The sequence below is a fragment of the Lynx rufus genome, unplaced genomic scaffold (genome assembly GCF_022079265.1).
Source record: "Lynx rufus isolate CCGP_SWC_20201006 ecotype Redwood Valley unplaced genomic scaffold, mLynRuf1.p SCAF_7, whole genome shotgun sequence".
Classification (NCBI taxonomy): domain Eukaryota; kingdom Metazoa; phylum Chordata; class Mammalia; order Carnivora; family Felidae; genus Lynx; species Lynx rufus.
The window spans coordinates 20300805-20320524 of record NW_025814889.1 but is presented as its reverse complement, the minus strand read 5'-3'; the positions used below and the strand labels follow the sequence as shown (position 1 = coordinate 20320524).

At 34.5% G+C, this 19720-nt stretch overlaps 1 protein-coding gene across 2 annotated transcripts in view; it reads left to right on the top strand.

The window, feature by feature from the left end:
• DNAJC1 (DnaJ heat shock protein family (Hsp40) member C1) overlaps positions 1–19720 on the top strand; it is a 219546-nt gene that overhangs the window by 110074 nt on the left and 89752 nt on the right. For both annotated transcript variants that reach the window (XM_047065329.1, XM_047065330.1), the window contains exon 8: positions 5959–6122. In XM_047065329.1, the coding sequence (XP_046921285.1) occupies positions 5959–6122 (164 nt within the window). The remainder of the gene's footprint in view (positions 1–5958; positions 6123–19720) is intronic.

The window sequence follows — 19720 nt, the reverse complement described above, 5'->3', positions numbered from 1 at the left end:
TTCCTTCCTGGGGCACCTGGTGGCTCAGTTGGTTGAACATCTGATTCTTGATTTCAGGTCACATCATGATCCCAGGGTCATGGGACTGAGCCTTGCATCGGGCTCCACACCAGAGTGTAGAGCCTGCTTAAGATTCTCTCTCTCTTCTTCTGCCCCTCTCCCCCACTCTTGCACTCTCTCTATAAAATAAAAATAAAAATTAAATAAATAAAACGTATTTCCTTTTCCTTTTCCAAGTTATGTTTCATTAATAACTGCTGCACTATTGTCTGAGCATTTCCAAAGAGAAATTCTCTGTGCCTGCTAGAAAAAGAAGATAACAAGTTAAGATGTTATGACTTTGCTCAATTTAAACTCTGTTCTACTGTTTTCAACACCATAGAGGTACAAGTGTTAAGACCTAAAGAATATCCTCAGGTTAATGGTCAAGGACCCCAAATTACTATTCAGCAAATGTGTCTTAGCATAATAAACACTTTTGCAACGTGTGACAGGAAGTATTTGGTCTTAGTAGCTGGCCCACTAGTTGAATTGTTTAGTGTAAGTTTCCAGATATATGAGAAGATAGGCTACTTATGCCAGAATATTTTGTTTTTTGTTCCAATGAAGACCCAAACTCTTCATTGTTTTGTTGAATAGGAGCATTAAACAGAAGGACTCCTTTAAAATGGTATTTGGCTCATTTCTCCTTCCTTTTAAAAATCATACTGTGTAAAATTTTTCTCTTGAGAGGAAACCATTTCTCTTCATTCACTAGACAGAGTACCTTGGAAATTATTTATCTTTTCTTTTTTCTTCCAAGACTTTATTCAAATTTAAGTTAGGTAACATATAGCGTACTATCGGTTTCAGGAGTAGAACTTAGTAATTCATCCCTTACATATAACACCGAGTGCTCATCCCAACAAGTGCCCTCCTTCATGCCCACCATGCAAGTAGCCCATCCCCCCACCCACCTCCTCTCCAACAACCCTCAGTTTGTTCTCTATTGTTAAGAGTCTCTTATGGTTTGCCTCCCCCTCTGTTTTTATCTTATTTTATTTTCCCTTCCCTTCCCCCATGTTCCTCTGTTTTGTTTCTTAAATTCCACATATGAGTGAAATCATGTGGTATTTGTCTTTCTCTGACTTATTTTGCTTACCATAATACACTCTGGTTCCATCCAAGTTGTTGCAAATGGCAAGATTTCATTCTTTTTAATGTCTGAGTAATATTCCATCATATATGTATACTACATCTTCTTTATCCACTCATCAGCCAATGGACGTTTGAACTCTTTCCATAATTTGGCTGTTGTTGATAATGCTACTATAAACATCGGGGTGCATGTATCCCTTCAAATCAGTATATATATTTTTTTGTCCTTTGAGTAAATACCTAGTAGTGCAATTGTTGTGTTGTAGGGTAGTTCTATCTTTAACTTTCTGAAGAACCTCCACAGTTTTCCAGAGTAGCTGTACCAGTTTGCATTCCCCCCAACAGTGTAAGAGGATTCTCCTTTTTCTGCAGAAAACATCTTTTTCTGTGGAAAATAACCTTGCCGACATCTGCTGTTTCCTGAGTTGCTAATTTTAGCCATTCTGATAGGTGTGAGGTGGTATTTCATTGTGGTTTTAATTTGTATTTCCCTGATGATGAGTGATGTTGAGCATTTTCTCACGTGTCTCTTAGCCATTTGAATGTCTTTTTTTGAAAAATGTCCATTTGTGTCTTCCGCCCATTTTTAACTGGATTCTTTATTTTTTGGGTGTTGAGTTTGAGAAGTTCTTTATAGATTTTGGCTACTAGCCTTTTATCCGATATGTCATTTGCAAATATCTTCTCCCATTCTATAGGTTGCCTTTTAGTTTTGCTGATTGTTTCTTTCACTGTGCAGAAGCTTTTTTTTTTTTTAATATTTTTTTTGAGAGAGAGAAGGAGTGAGAGAGCACACAAGCGGGGAAGGACAGAGAGAGAAGGAGACACAGAATCCAAAGCAGGTTTCAGACTCTGAGCTGTCAGCACAGAGCCCAATGTGGGGCTTGAACTCATGAACCATGAGATCATGACCTAACCCAAAGTCAGATGCTTAACCGACTAAGCCACCCAAGCGCCCCTCTGCAGAAGCTTTTTATCTTGATGAAGTCCTAAGAGTTCAATTTTGCTTTTGTTTCCTTTACCTCCAGAGATATGTCTAGTAAGAAGTTGCCACAGCCAAGGTCAAAGAGATTGCTTCCTGTGTTCTGTAGGATTTGATGGTTTTCTGTCTTACATTTAGACATTTAATCCATTTTGAATTTATTTTTGTGTATGGCATAAGAAAGTTTCATTCTTCTGCATGTTGCTGTCCAGTTTACCCAACACCATTTGTTGAAGAGACTTTTTCCCATTGGATATTCTTCCCTACTTTATCGGAGATAAGTTGACCATACAGTTGTGGGTCCATTTCTGGGTTCTCTGTTCTGTTCATTGATCTGTGTGTCTCTTTTTGTGCCAGTACCATACTGTCTTGATGGTTATAGCTTTGTAATGTAATATAGCTTGAAGTCCGGAATTATGAGGCCTCCCGCTTTGCTTTGCTTTTTTGACATTACTTCGGCTATTTGGCATCTTTCTGGTTCTATACAAATTTTAGGATTGTTTGTTCTAGCTCTGTGAAGAATGCTGGTGTTGTTTTGATGGGGATTACATTGAATGTGTAGATTGCTTTGGGTGGTATAGACATTTTAACAATACTTGTTCTGTTCTTGGTTAGCTAGTTTTTGTTTCTTGCCTTTGTCAGGCTTGCCATTAGGAATCAATCTATCTTAACTTGAAGCCCATAACTTACAAAACTTTAATAGGACTTACAGTTCCAGCAAAAATACTCTATATTTTCTATTTAACTACTTCCCCATGAAATTCATTGTGCTGCTTAAAGATCTTAGATTTTTTTTTCTTGGATGAACTATAAACACGGATGTGTTCACAACCCCAAAATTCATAATAGCTGGGCCCACACTAATTATATAGAGTTTATTGAAATTTGGAGGAAAGATGAGGGTAGTTAGCAGATAGGACTTTTTTTCCTTTAGGCATGTTTTGAAAACACCTGTTTTTGTTTTTGTTTTAATATATGAGAGGTTTTGCCAAGTGTAAAATGTTAGTTGCTATAGTCTTAGCCCTGTATTATTAAAGCAGCAAGAATTTAGTAAATATTTATAAGCTGTAGGTTTGTTGGTTTTAGAAATTGTATTTTCAGAAAGACTTATGTTGTATAATCTTTAAATTTTGTTTTTTTATTGATATCTACAACTTGGTAGAAATATATAAATATACATTCACATATATTATTTATTTTACTGATATGTTTCTTTCTTTCCCTTTATTGTCTCTTCCCTTCCTCTTTATCTGTACCCCCTACATACCTTGTAGGCATTCACCCATATTTTTCCCCATACTCTTATAATAATATTCAAATGTATTTAGATGAAAATATATATGCAAGCATATATAGGGATTTGAAGAGGCATTATTTTGCTTTGCAAATAGAGAATCTTATATGCTTTTCTGTATCTTGCTTTATTACTCAATGAAAATCCCTGTAAGTCAACTGGTATAGCTGAACTTTAGTATCTTTTTATGGTAATTTAATATTCCTTAGTATAGATACATCACCAACAATTATTCAGTCATTTCTTCTATTAATATGCATGTACTACATTAACAGTTTTGTATCTCCATGCTAACAGACACATATACATATATACCACATACTTACATACAATTACATTTTAATGCTTTTGTTTCTGAGGGGATTGCTGGAGAAAAGATTATTTTTTTTTATTTTAATCGATTCTCTTAGATCACTTTCCGAAAAGGCTGTAATATAATAATTCAAATTTCTACCACCAATGTAGAGATGGCCCTTTCCCTGCCAGCAGTACCTTTTGTTGGATTTTTACATTTCTGTCATATGATAGGTATGTTATTACTTCAATCTGCATTTCTTTAACCTTTTAGAGGTTGTGAGTATTTTTTCTTGTTTCTTGGCCATTTGGATTTGTTCTTCTGTAAACGTTGCCCATTTTTTTCTGTTGGGTGCTTACCCTCTTGTCAATATATACTATCTCTATATATTCTATAGATCAATCTTCTATTTGTACTCTAAATTGTAGATATTCTTTCCAAATATATTATCTCTCTCTCTTGATTTGTTTATTCTTTTTTTTAAATTTTTTTAACATTTTTATTTATTTTTGAGACAGAGAGAGACAGAGCATGAACGGAGGAGGGGCAGAGAGAGAGTGAGACACAGAATCGGAAGCAGGCTCCAGGCTCTGAGCCATCAGCCCAGAGCCCGATGCGGGGCTTGAACTCACAGACCATGAGATCGTGACCTGAGCTGAAGTTGGACGCTTAACTGACTGAGCCACTCAGGCGCCCCTTTATTTGTTTATTCTTTATCTTTTTTATAGCATCTAGGTTTTCAGTCTTAGTTAAAATTTCCTCATCTTTAAATATTACACATAATTTTTTAGATTTCTTTTTGCAAGATGTTTATTGTTTGGGCTTTTAAAGTCAAGTCTCTTATCTAACTGGAAGTTACTTCTATGTATTGGATAAAATTATGTCTACTTTCCTTTCCAATGGATATTAAGTTGCACCTGCATCATTTATTAAATCATTTTCCCACTGAATTGAAATGTTTAGGGATTCTTGGTTCTCTTCTAGGAATTTATCTATTTCTATGCCAATATCATGAATTTTACCATCAGCATTATAGAATCTGCAAACACACATGCACACACAGTAGTGAAGATATGGTTATAAGGCATTCGACTGTAGCAATTAAGAATGGAGTTTCTTCTCAGTATTGACTGTAATCAAAATGGGATTTGGGGTGACTGGGTGGCTCAGTTGGTCAAGTGTCCGACTTCGGCTCAGGTCATGATCTCACAGTTAGTGAGTTCCAGCCCCATGTCAGGCTCTGAGTGTCAGGCTCTGTACTGACAGCTCAGAGCCTAGAGACTGCTTCGGATTCTGTGTCTCCCTCTGCCTCTGTCCCTCCCTTGCTCTCACTCTGTCTCTCTCTGTCTCTCTCTCTCTCTCTCTCTCTCTCTCTCAAAAATAAATGTTTTTTAAAAAATGGGATTTGAAGAGGCCAGTTGATAATTGATAACTATCTCTGCTGCCACCAGATTAGATTTTGCCTTTGTTAAAATATTGAAAAGATGAATATATATGCTATTCATTAAAGAGCCACTGTTATACCACATAGTATGTTAGAGTTATATAATTTTCTGCATATCAACTTAAAAGATTAGATTTAGCTCTCTTTTACAAATGAGAAAATAGACACTTGTTCTAACAGGGTTAAGTTACTTGCCCAATATTATGGCACTATTAGGTGGTAAGGATAGAATTAAAACACTAATGACCAGGCTTTTTTGTCAATATGAAATGTTTCATGAAAAGTACTTTGAAAACTAAAGATCTATACAAATTGATATAGTGGTTATATCATGATCATCATCTCATCGTTAGCATCTCTGAGTTTTATTTAAAAACAATGCAGTAGCTAATGCACAATAAAACAGCTAGCTATTTACAGCAAAGCAGTTGTAATCTTTTTTAACCCCCTTCACCCATCTCTCCACTCCCCACACCCACCTCTGGCAACCACTGATCTCTGTATTTGTGAGTGGGTTTATTGAGGGTTTGGGTTTTGTTTTGTTAAGCTTCCCCATATTAGAGAGATCACAGGTATTTGTCTTTCTCTCTCTGATTTATTTCACATAGCATAATGCCCTTGAGGTTCATCTATATTCTTGCGAATGGCAAGATTACATTCCTTTTTATGGCTAAATTATATTCCATTGTATAGAGTTCTATTTTGATGAAAGAACAATTTTTTCAAGATACAGTATGAATAAAATGTTTAAAATTCTTTTTTATTCTTAACAAATATCAATAATTGATTCTCTTAAACATTTTTAGAACAGAAGAAAGTTAAAGTAAAAAAACCAAAACCTGAATTTCCTGTATATACGCCTTTAGAAAGTGCATATATTCAATCTTATGATCATGGAACTTCTATAGAAGAAATTGAGGAACAAATGGATGATTGGCTGGAAAACAGAAACAAAACACAGAAAAAACAGGTAAATAAACTTTAAAACATTTCTTTTAATTGAGTAAAATACAGAAAAGCACATAAAATATAGATACACAGCTCAGTGAACTATCACGATTTGAACCAAGTTAACTGTTGCCAAGATCAGGATGTAGAACATTGCCATTGTCCAGAAGCCTCCCTCATTCTTCCTCCTGGTCTCTACCTTCCTTTTCTTCCACAAAGATAAAACTACCCTGACTTCTAACATCATAGATTAGTTTAACCTGTTGTTTGAAGTTTCTAAATGGAATCATCCTGTTTTAGTCCATTCAGGCTGCTATAACAAAAGTATGATAGACTGGGTGGCTTTAAACAACAAACATTTATTTCTCACAGTTCTGAAGACTGGGAAGTCCAAGATCAAGACGCCGGCAGATTCGGTGTCTGGTGAGGGCCCTCTTCCTAATTCATAGACAGCAGTCTTCTCGCTGTGTCCTCACATGGCAGAAGAGGTGAGAGAGCTCTCTGGGGTCTCTTGTGTAAGGGCACTAATCCCATTCATGAGGGCTCCACCCTCATGACCTAATCATCTCCCAAAGGCCCTACGTCCTAATATCATCACATTGGGGATTAGGATTTCAACACATGATTTGGGGGGAACACAGAATTCAGTCCATAACACATTCCATGTGTACTCTTTTGCATCTGCTTTCCTCCATTTAGTGTGATATTTGTGAGATGTGTCCATTATTGTGTGTAGAAGTAGGTTGTTCATTTCATTACCGTATAGTAGTCCATTTAGAAATGTAGCAGAATTTATTCTGTTGAAAATTTGTATTTTTTCCAGCTTTAGGCTACAGTAAATAATTTTCCTGTGAACTTTGTTGTACTTTTAGTATGCATATGTGTAAATTTCTATTTTTGTAGTTAAGTTGCAGGGTCGTAGCTCAACTTTACTTCTAAACTATTTTTTAAAATATTTTTATCAATTTATACTTCAGCAGCAGGATATAAACTTTCCAGTTACTCTACATTCTTGCAACATTTCATCAAGTCTTTTATATTTTAACCATTCTGGTAGGTATATAGTGATATCTAATATGGTTTAATTTGCATATTCTTTGATCGATAAGATTGAATGAATACCTTTTCTTATGTTTTTGGACACTAATATTCTCCTATGTGAATAGGAGAATTGGGTTGCCTATGCATTCTATACTGATTTGTAAAGAGTTCTTTATATAATTTGTAAACAGGTTTTTTACATATATTTTATTCCACTCTGGCTTGCCCTTTTACTCTCTTAATGGTTTCTTTTGATGATGAGAGTCACTAATTTTAATTACCATGCTTTTCCTTTACTGTCCTTTCTTTGGTGTTTTTCGTGTTGTGTTTAAGAAATCTTTTCCTACCTTGAAGTCATAAAGATTAATTGCTAAATTCTTCTACAAACTTTAATGTTTTGTTTTTCACATTTAGATCAATAATCTCCTGGAATTTATTTTTGTGTTTTGGGGTGAAGTAATGTTTAAGTGTAATTTTTTTTTTCAAAAGTTTTCAAACAAGTTGACTCAATTAATGAAAATACTGCTTCCTACAACTCTACAAATAACCATCTTTATCATAAAACAAGTGTTTATAACTGTGTGGGTCTGTTCAGGCTTTCTACTTTGTTCCGTGAATCTACTTGTCCATCCTATGCCAATACCATACAGCATTTATTACTGTAGCTTTGTAATAGGTACCTGGTGCAATAATTTTCCAGCTCTGTTTTCCTTCTACAAGATTTCCACTTTATATTTTCATACACATTTTTGAAGTACTTGTCATTTTCCACAAATTATTCAGCTGAAATACTCAATTGGGATTATATTGAATATATAGAGATCAATTTTGGAAGAATTCACATCCAGACAGCATTGAGTCTACAAACCATGAATAAACCCATTCATTTATGTCTTTAAAACACTTTAATAATGTATTGCAGTTTCTTGTGTGTACATATTGCACATTGTCTTCTTGGATTTATTCCCTGGGTATTTAGTGTTTTTAGAGGACATTGTAAATGATATTGTTTCTTTAATTTCACTTTCTAATTACGTTTGATATATAGAAATATAATGGATTTTTTTAATAACCTTTTATCCAGCAACCTTGCTAAATTTATTTTTAAATTCTATTTATTTGTATGTTATTCATTTTTTTCTTTTGTGCTAATTAGGATCTCCAGTACATGTAGAATAGAAGTCATGACAAGTATCCTTGTTTTGTTACCAATCTCAAAAACTTCCATCATTGAAACTTTTTATTTCAGCTGTGAAATTATGTTTAAAATTTTATCATTTCATTATTAAATATGACCTATGTTGCCAGCTTTTTATAGAATTTTTATTGAGATATATTTCACATAACTTGAAATTCACCATTTAAAAGTGCATACACTTTGGGGTGCCTGAGTGGGTCAGTTGGTTAAAGATCTGACTCTTGGTTTTGGCTCAGGTCATGATCTCATGGCTTGTGAGTTGAGCTTTGTGATGACAGTGCAGAGCCTGCTTAGGATTCTCTCTCCCTCTCTGCCCCTCCCCTACTCACACTTTCTCTCTCTCCCTCTCTGTCTCTCTCTCTGTCTCTCAAAATGAATAAAGATTTTTTTTAATGCATACTCATTAGTGATTTTTAGTCTGTTCACTGTGTTGTGCAACCATTACCAGTATCTAATTTGAGAACATTTTCATCATACCAAAAAAATAAAAATAACTCTCTACCTGTTAGCAGTTATTTCCAATTCTCAGCCTTTCTATTCCATGACAACCACGAATCTACTTTCTGCCCCTATGGATTTGTCTATTGTAGACATTCCATTTAATTAGAATCATGTAATATGTGCTCTTTTGTGTTTGGCTTTGCATAATGTTTTCAAGGTTCATCCATGTTGTAGCATTTAATGGTACTTCATTTCTTCTTATGGCTGAATAATATTCCATTGTATGGATCCGTCACATACTATTTATTCATTCATCAGCTAATAGACATTTGATTGATTCTCCTCTTTAGCTATGATAAACAAAGCTACTCTGGACACCCACATACAGGTCTTTGTGTAAATGTTGCCTTTAGTTATTTGGTTTCCCTTAGTTCATTGAACATATTTAAAATAGAAGATTTAAAGCTTTCATCTAGAAAGTACATTGATCTTCCTCAGGCACAGTTTCTGTTTCTTTATTCCTTTGTATGGGGCATACTATCTTTTTTCTTTGCAGGGCTTGTAATTTTTGTTATTGTTATTGAAGACCAGATATTATCAATATTATAACTTGGCAACTCTGGAAACCAGATTCTCTCTCTCCTTCCTAGGATTTGTTGTTATTTGGGCTAATTGTAGTTGTCTGTTTAGTGCTTTTTTTTTTAAACTAATTTTCTGAAGTCTGTATTTTTTGTCATGTGTGAGCACTGAACTCTGTTTCCTTAGCTTAGTGAACAGCTAGTAATTGGACAGAGATTTCCTTAAATACCTGGAGCCCAAAATTCTTCCAGTCTTTGCCATGGCCTCTGTGTATGTGTTGGAGATTGCCTGGTGGTTTATAACTCTGCCCTATTCTTTTCTGTTTCCAAAGAGACTCAACATCAGCAGCCAGTGAGAACTTAGATTATTTTCAGGTCTTTTCTGAGAATGCTCATAGCCTTGAGCATGCACATGGACTTCTAGATTCCCAGCAATGTCAGAGGATCTCATTCCTCAGCCTTTCCCCCCATGCTTTTTGGTTAATCTGTTGCTTTCCCAACTGTTTTCTGTCACCTCCGTCAGCAGCGGCTAAGATATCAGCCTGTAAAAGTTTTCAACCAATGCCTCCAGGGTAGCAGCTTTAGAATTAGGCCAATTTTGACTTAGGCAAAATAAAGACAAGCTTTTTGGACCAGTATTCCAGGCAGCCAGCAGACAGGTTAGAACAAATAATTGTTTTTACTTCTTTGCAAATTAGCTCATTCTGCTCCTGCCATAATTAGGAATCAGTTATTATTTGCACAGGCTGTGATGAGCTGTGGAAAAGGGTATATGACTGGGGTCAGTTAAAGTGCCACAGAGTTTGCTGTGCTTTTTTTTAAATTGAAGTATAATTGACATACAATGTTATATTAGTTTCAAGTGTACAACATTATTGATTTGACATTGTGTACATTACTCTATACTTTCCACAGTAAGTCGTCATCTGTCACCATACAACGTTGTTACAATATTATCGACTGTATTCCCTGTGCTGTGCTTTTCATCTCTGTAACTTACTAATTTTATAACTGGAAGTTTGTAGCTCTTAATTTCCTTCATCTCTTTTGCCCACCCCCCAATTCCCCTCCCCTCTAGCAACCACCAGTTTGTTCTCTGTATTTAAGAGTCTGTCTGTCTGTTTTGGTTTTTAGATTCCACATATAAGTGAAATCAAAAGGTATAGTTTTCCTGTCTGACTTATTTCATTTAGCATAAATACCCTTTAAGGCCATCCTTGTCGCAAATGGCAAGAGCTCATTCTTTTTTATGACTGAATACTATTTCTGTGTGTGTGTGTGTGTGTGTGTGTGTGTGTGTGTGTGTGTCATCTACTTTACCCATTTGTCTATCAATGGACACTTAGCCATATCTTGGCCATTGTAAATAATGCTGCGGTAAACTTAAGAGGTGCATATATCTTTTCAAATTAGTCTTTTCATTTTCTTTGGGTAAATACCCAGTACTGATTACTGGATTGCATGGTATTTATATTTTTATTGTTTCAAGGAACTTCTGTACTGTTTTCCATATTGACTACACTAATTTACATTCCCACCAACAGTGCACAAGTTTTCCCTTTTTTCCACATCCTTACCAACACCTGTTATTTCTTGTCTTTTTGATACTATCCATTCTAACAGGTAAAAGGTGATATCTCATTGTGTTTTTGATTTGCATTTCCCTGATGATGAGTGATATTGAGCATCTTTTCATGTGTCTCTTGACCATCTGTATGTCTTCTTTGGAAAAATGTCTACTCAGGTCTTCTGTTTTTTCATTGTATGTTTGATTTTTTTTTTTTGGTGTTGAGTTATATAAGTTCTTTGTAAATTTTTGATATTAACCCTTTATCAGACATACCATTTACAAATGTCTTCTCGCATTCTGTGAGTTACCTTTTTGTTGATGGTTTTCTTTGTAGTGCAAAGATTTTATTTTGATTTAGTTCCTATAGTTTATTTTTCTTTTTGTTTCCTTGCCTAAGGAGACATATCCATAAATATGTTGCTAAGCCTAATGTCCAAGAGTACTGCCTATGTTTTCTTTTAGGAGTTTTCTGGTTTCAGTTCTCACATTTAGATCTTTAATCCATTTTGAGTTTATTTTTGTGTGTACCATATGAAAGTGGTCCAATTTCATTCTTTTATGGGTAGCTTTCCCCAGTTTTCCCAGCATCATTTATTGAAGACCCTATCTTTTCCTCATTGTATATTCTTGCATCTTTTGTCCTAAATTAATTAACCATATAGCTATGGGTTTATTTCTGGGTTTTCTCTTCTGTTCTGTTGATCCTTGTGTCTGATTTTGTGCCAATACCATACTCTTTTGATTACTGTAACTTTGTAGTATAGTTTGAAATCCAGAATTGTGATACCCCCAGCTTTGTTCTTCTTTCTCAAGATTACTTTGACTATTCGAGATTTGTGTGTGTGTGTGTGTGTGTGTGTGTGTGTGTGTATGTGTGGTTCCATACAAATTTTATTCTAATTATGTGAAAAATGCTGTTGGTATTTTGAAAGGGGGTTGCATTGCATCTGTAGATTGCTTTGGGTAGTATGGACATTTCAATAACATTAATTCTTCCAATCCATGAGCATGGTGTATCTTTCCATTTGTGTCATCTTCAGTTTCTTTCATGAATGTCTTATATTTTTCAGAGTACAAGTCTTTCACCCCTGGTTTAATTTATTTCTAGGTATTTTACTCTTTTGATGCAGTCATAAGTGGAACTGTTTTCTTAATTTTTATTTGTGCTACTTTGTTATTAATGTATATAAATGCAACAGATTTCTGTATATTAACTTGGTATCCTACAACTTTACCAAATTCACTTATCAATTCTAATAGTTTTTTGGTGGAGTCTTTAGGGTTTTCTAAACATAGTGCCATGCCATCTGCAAATAGTTTTACTTCTTACTAACCTATTTGGATGCCTTTTATTTCTTTATGTTGTCTGATTGCTGCAGCTGGGACTTCTAAGGACTATGTTGAATAAACTAGGTGAAAGCAGACACCCTTGTTGTGTTCTTGACTTTAAAGGAAAAACTTTCAGTTTTCACCACTGCGTATGATGGCAACTATGGGTTTGTCCCACTTGATTGTGGTGACAAGTTTTTTTTATGTATCGTTGAGTTTGGTGTGATAATACTTTGTTGAGGATTTTGCATCTATGTTTGTCAGAGATACTGACCTGTAGTTTTCTTTCTTTGTAGTGTCTTTGGTTTGGTATCATGGTAATACTGACTTCATAGCTTGAATTTGGAAGTTTTCCTTCCTCTTCTATTTTTTTTTGAAAGTTTTAAAAGAATAGATATTAACTTTCCTGTAAATGTTTGCTAGAATTCATCTCTGAAGCCACCTGGTCCTGGATTTTTGTTTGTTGGAAGTTTTTTGATGACTGAGTCAGTTTCATTGCTGGTAATCCATCTGTTCAGATTTTCTGTTGATTCATGATTCACTTTTGGAAGATTCTGTGTTTCTAGGAATTTACCAACTTCTTCTATGTTATCCAATTTGTTGGCATACAATTTTGTGTAATATTCTTTATAATTCTTTGTGTTTCCGTGTTGTCAGTTGTTATTTTCTTCCCCAATTTCTGTTTTTACTTACTCGAGTCCACTTTTTTTTTGTGATGAGTCCGGCTACAATTTTATCAATTTTGTTTCTCTTTTCAAAGGGCCAACTTTTGGTTTCCTTGAGCTTTTCTACTGTTGTGTTGTTGTTTTTGTTTCTGTTTCACTTATCTGCTTCAACCTTTATTATTTCTTTGCTTGTACTAGCTGTGAGCCTTGTTTTGTTTGTTCTTTTTTACTTTCTTTAGGTGTAAGGTTAGAACTGTTTATTTGAGATTTTTCCCATTTCTTTTTTATTAAATTTTTTACTTAATTCCAGTACAGTTAACATACAGTGTTATATTAGTTTCAAGTGTACAGTATAGTGATTCAACAATTCTATACATTCCTCAGTGCTTATCATGGTAAGTGTTTTCTTAACCCCCTTCACCTATTTCACCCATCCTCCCCCCACCCACCTCCCCTCTGTAACCACCAGTTTGTTCTCTATAGTTAAGAGTCTGTTTCTTGGTTTGTCTCTCTCTTTTTTTCTTCTTTTGCTCGTTTGTTTTGTTTCTTAAATTCCACATATGAGTGAAGAGATTTTCTTATTTCTTGAGGTAGGCAGGTATTGCTGTAAATGTGCCCCTTACAACCGTTTTAGCTGCATCCCAAAGATAAAGATTTTGGACCATTGCATTTTCATTTTCATTTGTCTCCATGTATTTTTTATTTATTATTATTATTATTATTATTATTTAATGCTTGTTTATTTTTTAGAGAGAGAGACACAGTGTGATCAGGGAGGGGCAGAGAGACAGGGAGACACAGAATCTGAAACAGACTGCAGGCTCTAGGCTCTGAGCGGTCAGCACAGAGCTTAACGCAGGGCTTGAACTCACAAACAATGAGACCGTGACCTGAGCTGACGGTGGATGCTTTTAACCAACTGAGCCACCGAGGCACCCCTCCATGTATTTTTTTTTTAATGTTTGTTTGAGAGAGAGAGAGAACATGGACAAGCAGGGGAGGGGCAGAGAGAATCCCAAGTAGGCTCTATGCTGTCAGTGCAGAGCCCAACGCAGGGCTCAATCTCACAAATCATGAGATCATGACCTGAGCTGAAATCAACCAACACTTCACTGACTGAGCCACCCAGGTGCCCCTCCATGTATTTTTTAATTTCCTCTTTGATTTCTTCATTGACCTATTAATTGCTTAGTAGTATGTTGTTTTACCTGCACATGTTTGTGTTTTTTCTGGTTTTGTTTTGGTTTTTTCCCTGTAATTGATTTTTAGTTTTATACTGCTATGGTCAGAAAAGGTATTGATGTGATTTCATCTTCTCAAATTTATTGAGATTTGTTTTGTGGCTTAACATATGATCTGTCTGGGAGAATGTTTCATGTATACTTGAAAAGAATGTATGTTCTCCTGTTTTGGGATGGAACGTTCTATATATATGTTAGGTCTATCTGTTTTAATGTGTCATTCAAAGCCACTGTTTCCGTGTTGATTTTCTTTCTGTCTGAATGATCTATCCATTGTCCCCTACTATTAACTGCGTTTCTGTCGATTTCTCCTTTTATGTTTGTTAATATTTATTTTCTGTATTTAGGTGCTCTTATCTAGGGTGCATATATGTTTACAATTGTTACATCCTCTCATTGGATTAATTCCTTTATCATTACGTAGTGCCCTTCTTGGTCTCTTACTGTGGTCTTTGTTTTAAAGTGTATTTTGTCTGATACAAGCATCGCTTCCCCAGCTTTTATTTTGCTTCCATTTGCATAGTAAATGTTTTTCCATCCCTTCATTTTTCTGTCTGCGTGTGCCTTTAAGTCTGAAGTGAGTCTCTTGTAGGTAGCATATAGTTGAGTCATGTTATATTATCCATTCAGTCACCCTGTGTCTTCTTATTGGAACATTTAGTCCATTTACATTTAAAGTAATTATTGGTAAGTATGTATTGCCATTTTGTTACTTGTTTTCTGATTGAAAGTTCTCTGTTCCTCCTTCTCTTGCTCTCTTCCTTGTAAGTTGATGGTTTTCTTTAGTGTTATACTTGGATTCTTTTCCTTTATTTTTTGTGTATCCATATGAGTTTTTGATTTCTGTTTACCATTGGATTCATATATAATATCATATATAGTTCATATATATAGTATCATATATAGTTCATATATAGTGTATATTAAATTGATGATGGCTTAAGTTCAAACATGTTCTAAAATCACTAACTTTTTATACCCTCCTCCACATTTTATGTATATGTCATATTTTACATCTTTTTATTTTGTGTATCCCTTGAATAGTTTTTGTAGATACAGTTGTTTTTACTACTTTTGCATTTTAAATTTTTTTTTTCAACGTTTTTATTTATTTTTGGGACAGACAGAGCATGAACGGGGGAGGGGCAGAGAGAGAGGGAGACACAGAATGGGAAACAGGCTCCAGGCTCCGAGCCATCAGCCCAGAGCCTGACGCGGGGCTCGAACTCACAGACCGTGAGATCGTGACCTGGCTGAAGTCGGACGCTTAACCGACTGCGCCACCCAGGCGCCCCTCTACTTTTGCATTTTAACCTTGACACTGTAAGTGATTGATCTCCTACCCTTCCTTTATGTTTGCTTTTACCTGTGAAATTTTTCCTTTGATAATTATCTTTCTTCTAGTTATGGCCTTTTCTTTCTACTTAAAGAATTCCTTTTAACATTTCTTTTAAGACTGGTTTGGTGGTGACGAACTCCTTTAACTTTTGTGTAGGAAAGTATCTTTCCTTCTATTGTGAATGATAACCTTGCAGGGTATTCTTGGTTGTAGGTTTGGCACTTTGAATATGTCATACCACTCCCTTGTGTCCTGCAAAATTTCTGCTGAAAAATCAGCTGACAGATTTCTTGGGTTGTTTTGGTTTGAGTTTTGTTTTGTTTTTTTTTTTTAATGTAACTGTTTTCTCTGTTGCTTTTAAAATTCCCTTTTTAACAGTAGTCTTTGCCATTTAAATTATATGTCTTGGCATTGACCTCCTTGGATTCATCTTGTTATGGGCTTTGTGATTTTCAGACCTAGAAATCTGTTTCCTTCCCAGATTAGGGAATTTTTCAGCTGTTATTTCTTTAAATAAGTTTTCTGCCCTCTTTTCTTTTTCCTCCCTTTCTAGGATCCCTATATGAATATGAATATTTTCTGCTTGATGATATTATAGAATTCCCTTAACCTATTCTCATTTTTTTTTATTATTCTTTTTTCTTTTTTCTGCTCAGCTTGATTGCTTTCTATTACCTTGTCTTCCAAATCATTGGTCCATTCTTCTGCATTTTCTAATGTGTTGTTGATTGTCTCTAATGAGTCTTTTATTTCAGTTATTGAATTCTTCAGCTCTGACTGCTTCTTTTTAATATTTTCTGTCTCTGTTGAAGTTCTCACTGAGTTCATCTACTCTCTTTTCAACTCCACTGAGTATTTTTGTGTCGATTACATTAAATTCTATATCAGAAAGTTTGCTCTTCATATCAAGAATCAGCTGATTTTCTTGAATACATGTTACCTGTGGTGCTGCAAGCCTTTGACTAATTTCCAGAGTTAAGAAGGGATTGATTGTCCTAGTTTTTGCCCATTTTTTCTTACTTTTATAGAGAGATGGAATTTGGAGTTCTTTACTCTGCCATTTTCATTGACATTATTCTAGGTTTTTTATAAATCAAATTAAGTAAATTCTCTTCCTAGTTTTGCTAAGAATTTTTATTCATTAAAAATTAATATTATAAAATGTTATCAAATACCTTCCTCTTTGTTGATTAAGGTGATCGTGTGATTTTTCACCTTTATTTTGTTAATGAGATAATTTATATCGATTGATTTTCTAATATTAAACCACCTTGCTTTCCTGGAATAAACCTATTTTATTGTTTTGATTTGACAGTACTTTGTTTAGGATTTTTGTTTTTATGGTTATGAGAGAGATTGGCCTTTTCTTATGAGAAAGATTGATTTTCTTTTCTTAAATCTTTGCTAGGTTTGATGTCAATCACATGCTGGACTTATAAAATATGAAACGTTTCTTCTTTTTTTAAACTTTTATTTTTAATCATTTCAGATTCATGGGAAGTTGCAAAGGCAGTAGAGAATTCTTTTTTTTTTTTTTTAACGATTTATTTATTTTTGAGTGAGAGTGTGAGCAGAGGAGGGACAGAGAGAGAGGGGAACAGAAGATACGAAGCAGGCTCTATGCTGACAGCAACGAGGCCAAACGTGGGGCTCAAACTCACAAACTGTGAGATCATGACCGGAGCCAATGCTGGATGCTCAACCACCCAGGACTAAGTTAAATGGACTAAGCCACCCAGGCACCCGGAAGTACAGAGTTCTTATTTAACTTTCATCCATTTTTCCCTAATGGTTATATCTTCTACACCTACAGTTTAATATCAAAACCAAGAAATTGACATTAGTGCAGTGGTTTGTATGTACTTGAATGTCATTTTATCACATCCATAGATTATATATATAAAGATATAGAACTATTCAAGATAGAGAACACACAGGTAACTCTCATGCTTCTTTCTGTCACACCCATCTCCTCTGGCTATTGGATTTAAAATATTTATATTTCTCTTGGGTATCTAAACGTGAAGTTGCTGGGTCATCTGGTAAGTTCTAGGTTTAACATTTTGAGGAACTACCACACTATTTTACACAGTGGCTGCACTGTAAAATTTACATTCCTGACAGCAATATATGAGAGATCCAGTTTTTTTCATCTTAACGAGCATATGGTGTTTTCAGTTTTTTAAATTTTAGATGCTGCAATAAGTGCGTAGTCATATCTTATGATGATTTTAATTCTATTTTCCCTAAGGATTGTTTATGTTGAACATCTTTTCGCTTCTTTGTTGTCTGTATATCCTCTTAGAGTGAAATCGTCATGTCTTCTGCCTTTTTTCTAATTCAGTTGGTTGCTTTTTTTGTGATTAAAGTTTGAGAGTTCATTATATGTTCTCTATTTAATGTTTATTTTTGAGAGGGAGAAAGAGAAAAAGAGCTTGCGTGAGTAGGGAAGGGGCAGACAGAGAAGGAGAGAGAATCCTTAGGAGGCTCTGTGCTGTCAGCGCAGAGCTAGATATGGGCTTGATGTCTCTGGGATTCTTTTTCTCCTCTCTCTCTGTCCCTCCCCCATTGGTGCTTGAGCACACGTGCACTCTCTCTCTCTCAAAATAAATAAATTTTTAAAAAAAAGATCTTTTGAATTTTTTGAGTCTCTATATTGTATGCCTCTCTTCTGTATCACCGATTAGTGCTCTTTTATTATTTATTTCCTTTTACTTTCTTTGAGTTTGTTATTCTTATCTAACCTCTAAAGATGGAGAGTTACCACATAGATTTCCAGTATTTCTTGTAACAACATATGCATTAAAGGCTCTAAGTGTCCCTCTAGAAATGGTTTAGCTACAAAGCCACAAGTTTTAATATTTTGTATTTTCATTTATCATTCAGTTAAAATATTTCTAATCTCAATGTGATTGCTTTGTTAAACCACAGACTCTTTAAGAATATATTTCTTAATTTGCAAACACATGAAAATGTTCTAATTATCATTTTGTTATTAACTTTCTGTGTAATTAAGTTTTGTGATAAGAAAAGATACTCTGATTTCAGTCCTTTGAAATGTGTTGAGATTTGCATTATGGACTACCCTATGTGGTCAATTATTACAAATACTCAGTATTCTTGAAAGAATTGTGTAATTGTGGATAAGTAATGTATATATGTCAGTTAAAGTTTGTTAGTTATGTTTTAAAACCATTTGACCATTATTATTAGGTTTTATTATGCTTGTTTAACCAATTAGAGTGAGACAGGTGTTAAAATCTTCCAGTGAGAAATTTCATATGTCAGTTTTTCCTTATAATTCTGTCAGATTTTGCTTTGTAAATATTGAAGGTATTAGTGCCTTTGAATTTTGAATAATTACATCTTTTTGATAAATCAAACCTTTTACCATATGAAGTATTTCAATTTCTCTCTGGTAGTGCTTTTTTTAATTTTTAAGTTTTCTTATTCTAATCTTAATATACCTATATTAGCTTTTTTTTTTTTTACTTTCTGTTTACAAAGTACATATTTTTCCATCCTATTACACTTTTGTTTCCTTAGATATGCCTCCAATTTTTTAAAATTATTTATTTATTTAAGTAATCTCTATACACAACATGGGGCTCAAACTCACAACCCCAAAATCAAGAGTCACATGCTCTCTGGACTGAGCCAGCCAGGTGCCCCATGCCCCCTATTATTGTGAAATTTAAAAAATCTAGTCTGACAGTATTGAATTTCTTTGAAACATTTATTCTATTTTTGGTTTAATAAAATTGCTGAACTTTTGGAATTTAAATCTCCCATCTTACTATTTGTTTTTTATATGTCCATCCTGGTTTATGTTCTTTTTCTCTCTCAAATTTTGACTTATCTTTAGGATCATTTGACTAATTTTTAGTATTCCATTTATCCTTCATGTTCTAAGTTTTTTTTTCATCTATTTTCTTTTGTGTTGATCGATTATTGTTTGCATTCTATCTCCTTTTTAACAGCTTTATTACTGATATGCAAATGACATATATGGCACATATTTAAAGTGTTGAGTTTCGTCCATTTTATGATACATGTTTACCTGTTAAACTATCATCAGAATCAAGATATTTAACAGATCTATCACTCCCAAAGGTCTTTTCATGCCCCTCTCTAATCTCTCATTCTCCACCCTACATCTGTCTCCTCGCAACCTGTCTTTGCTTTCTATTACTATAGGAAGTTTGCATGATCTAACAT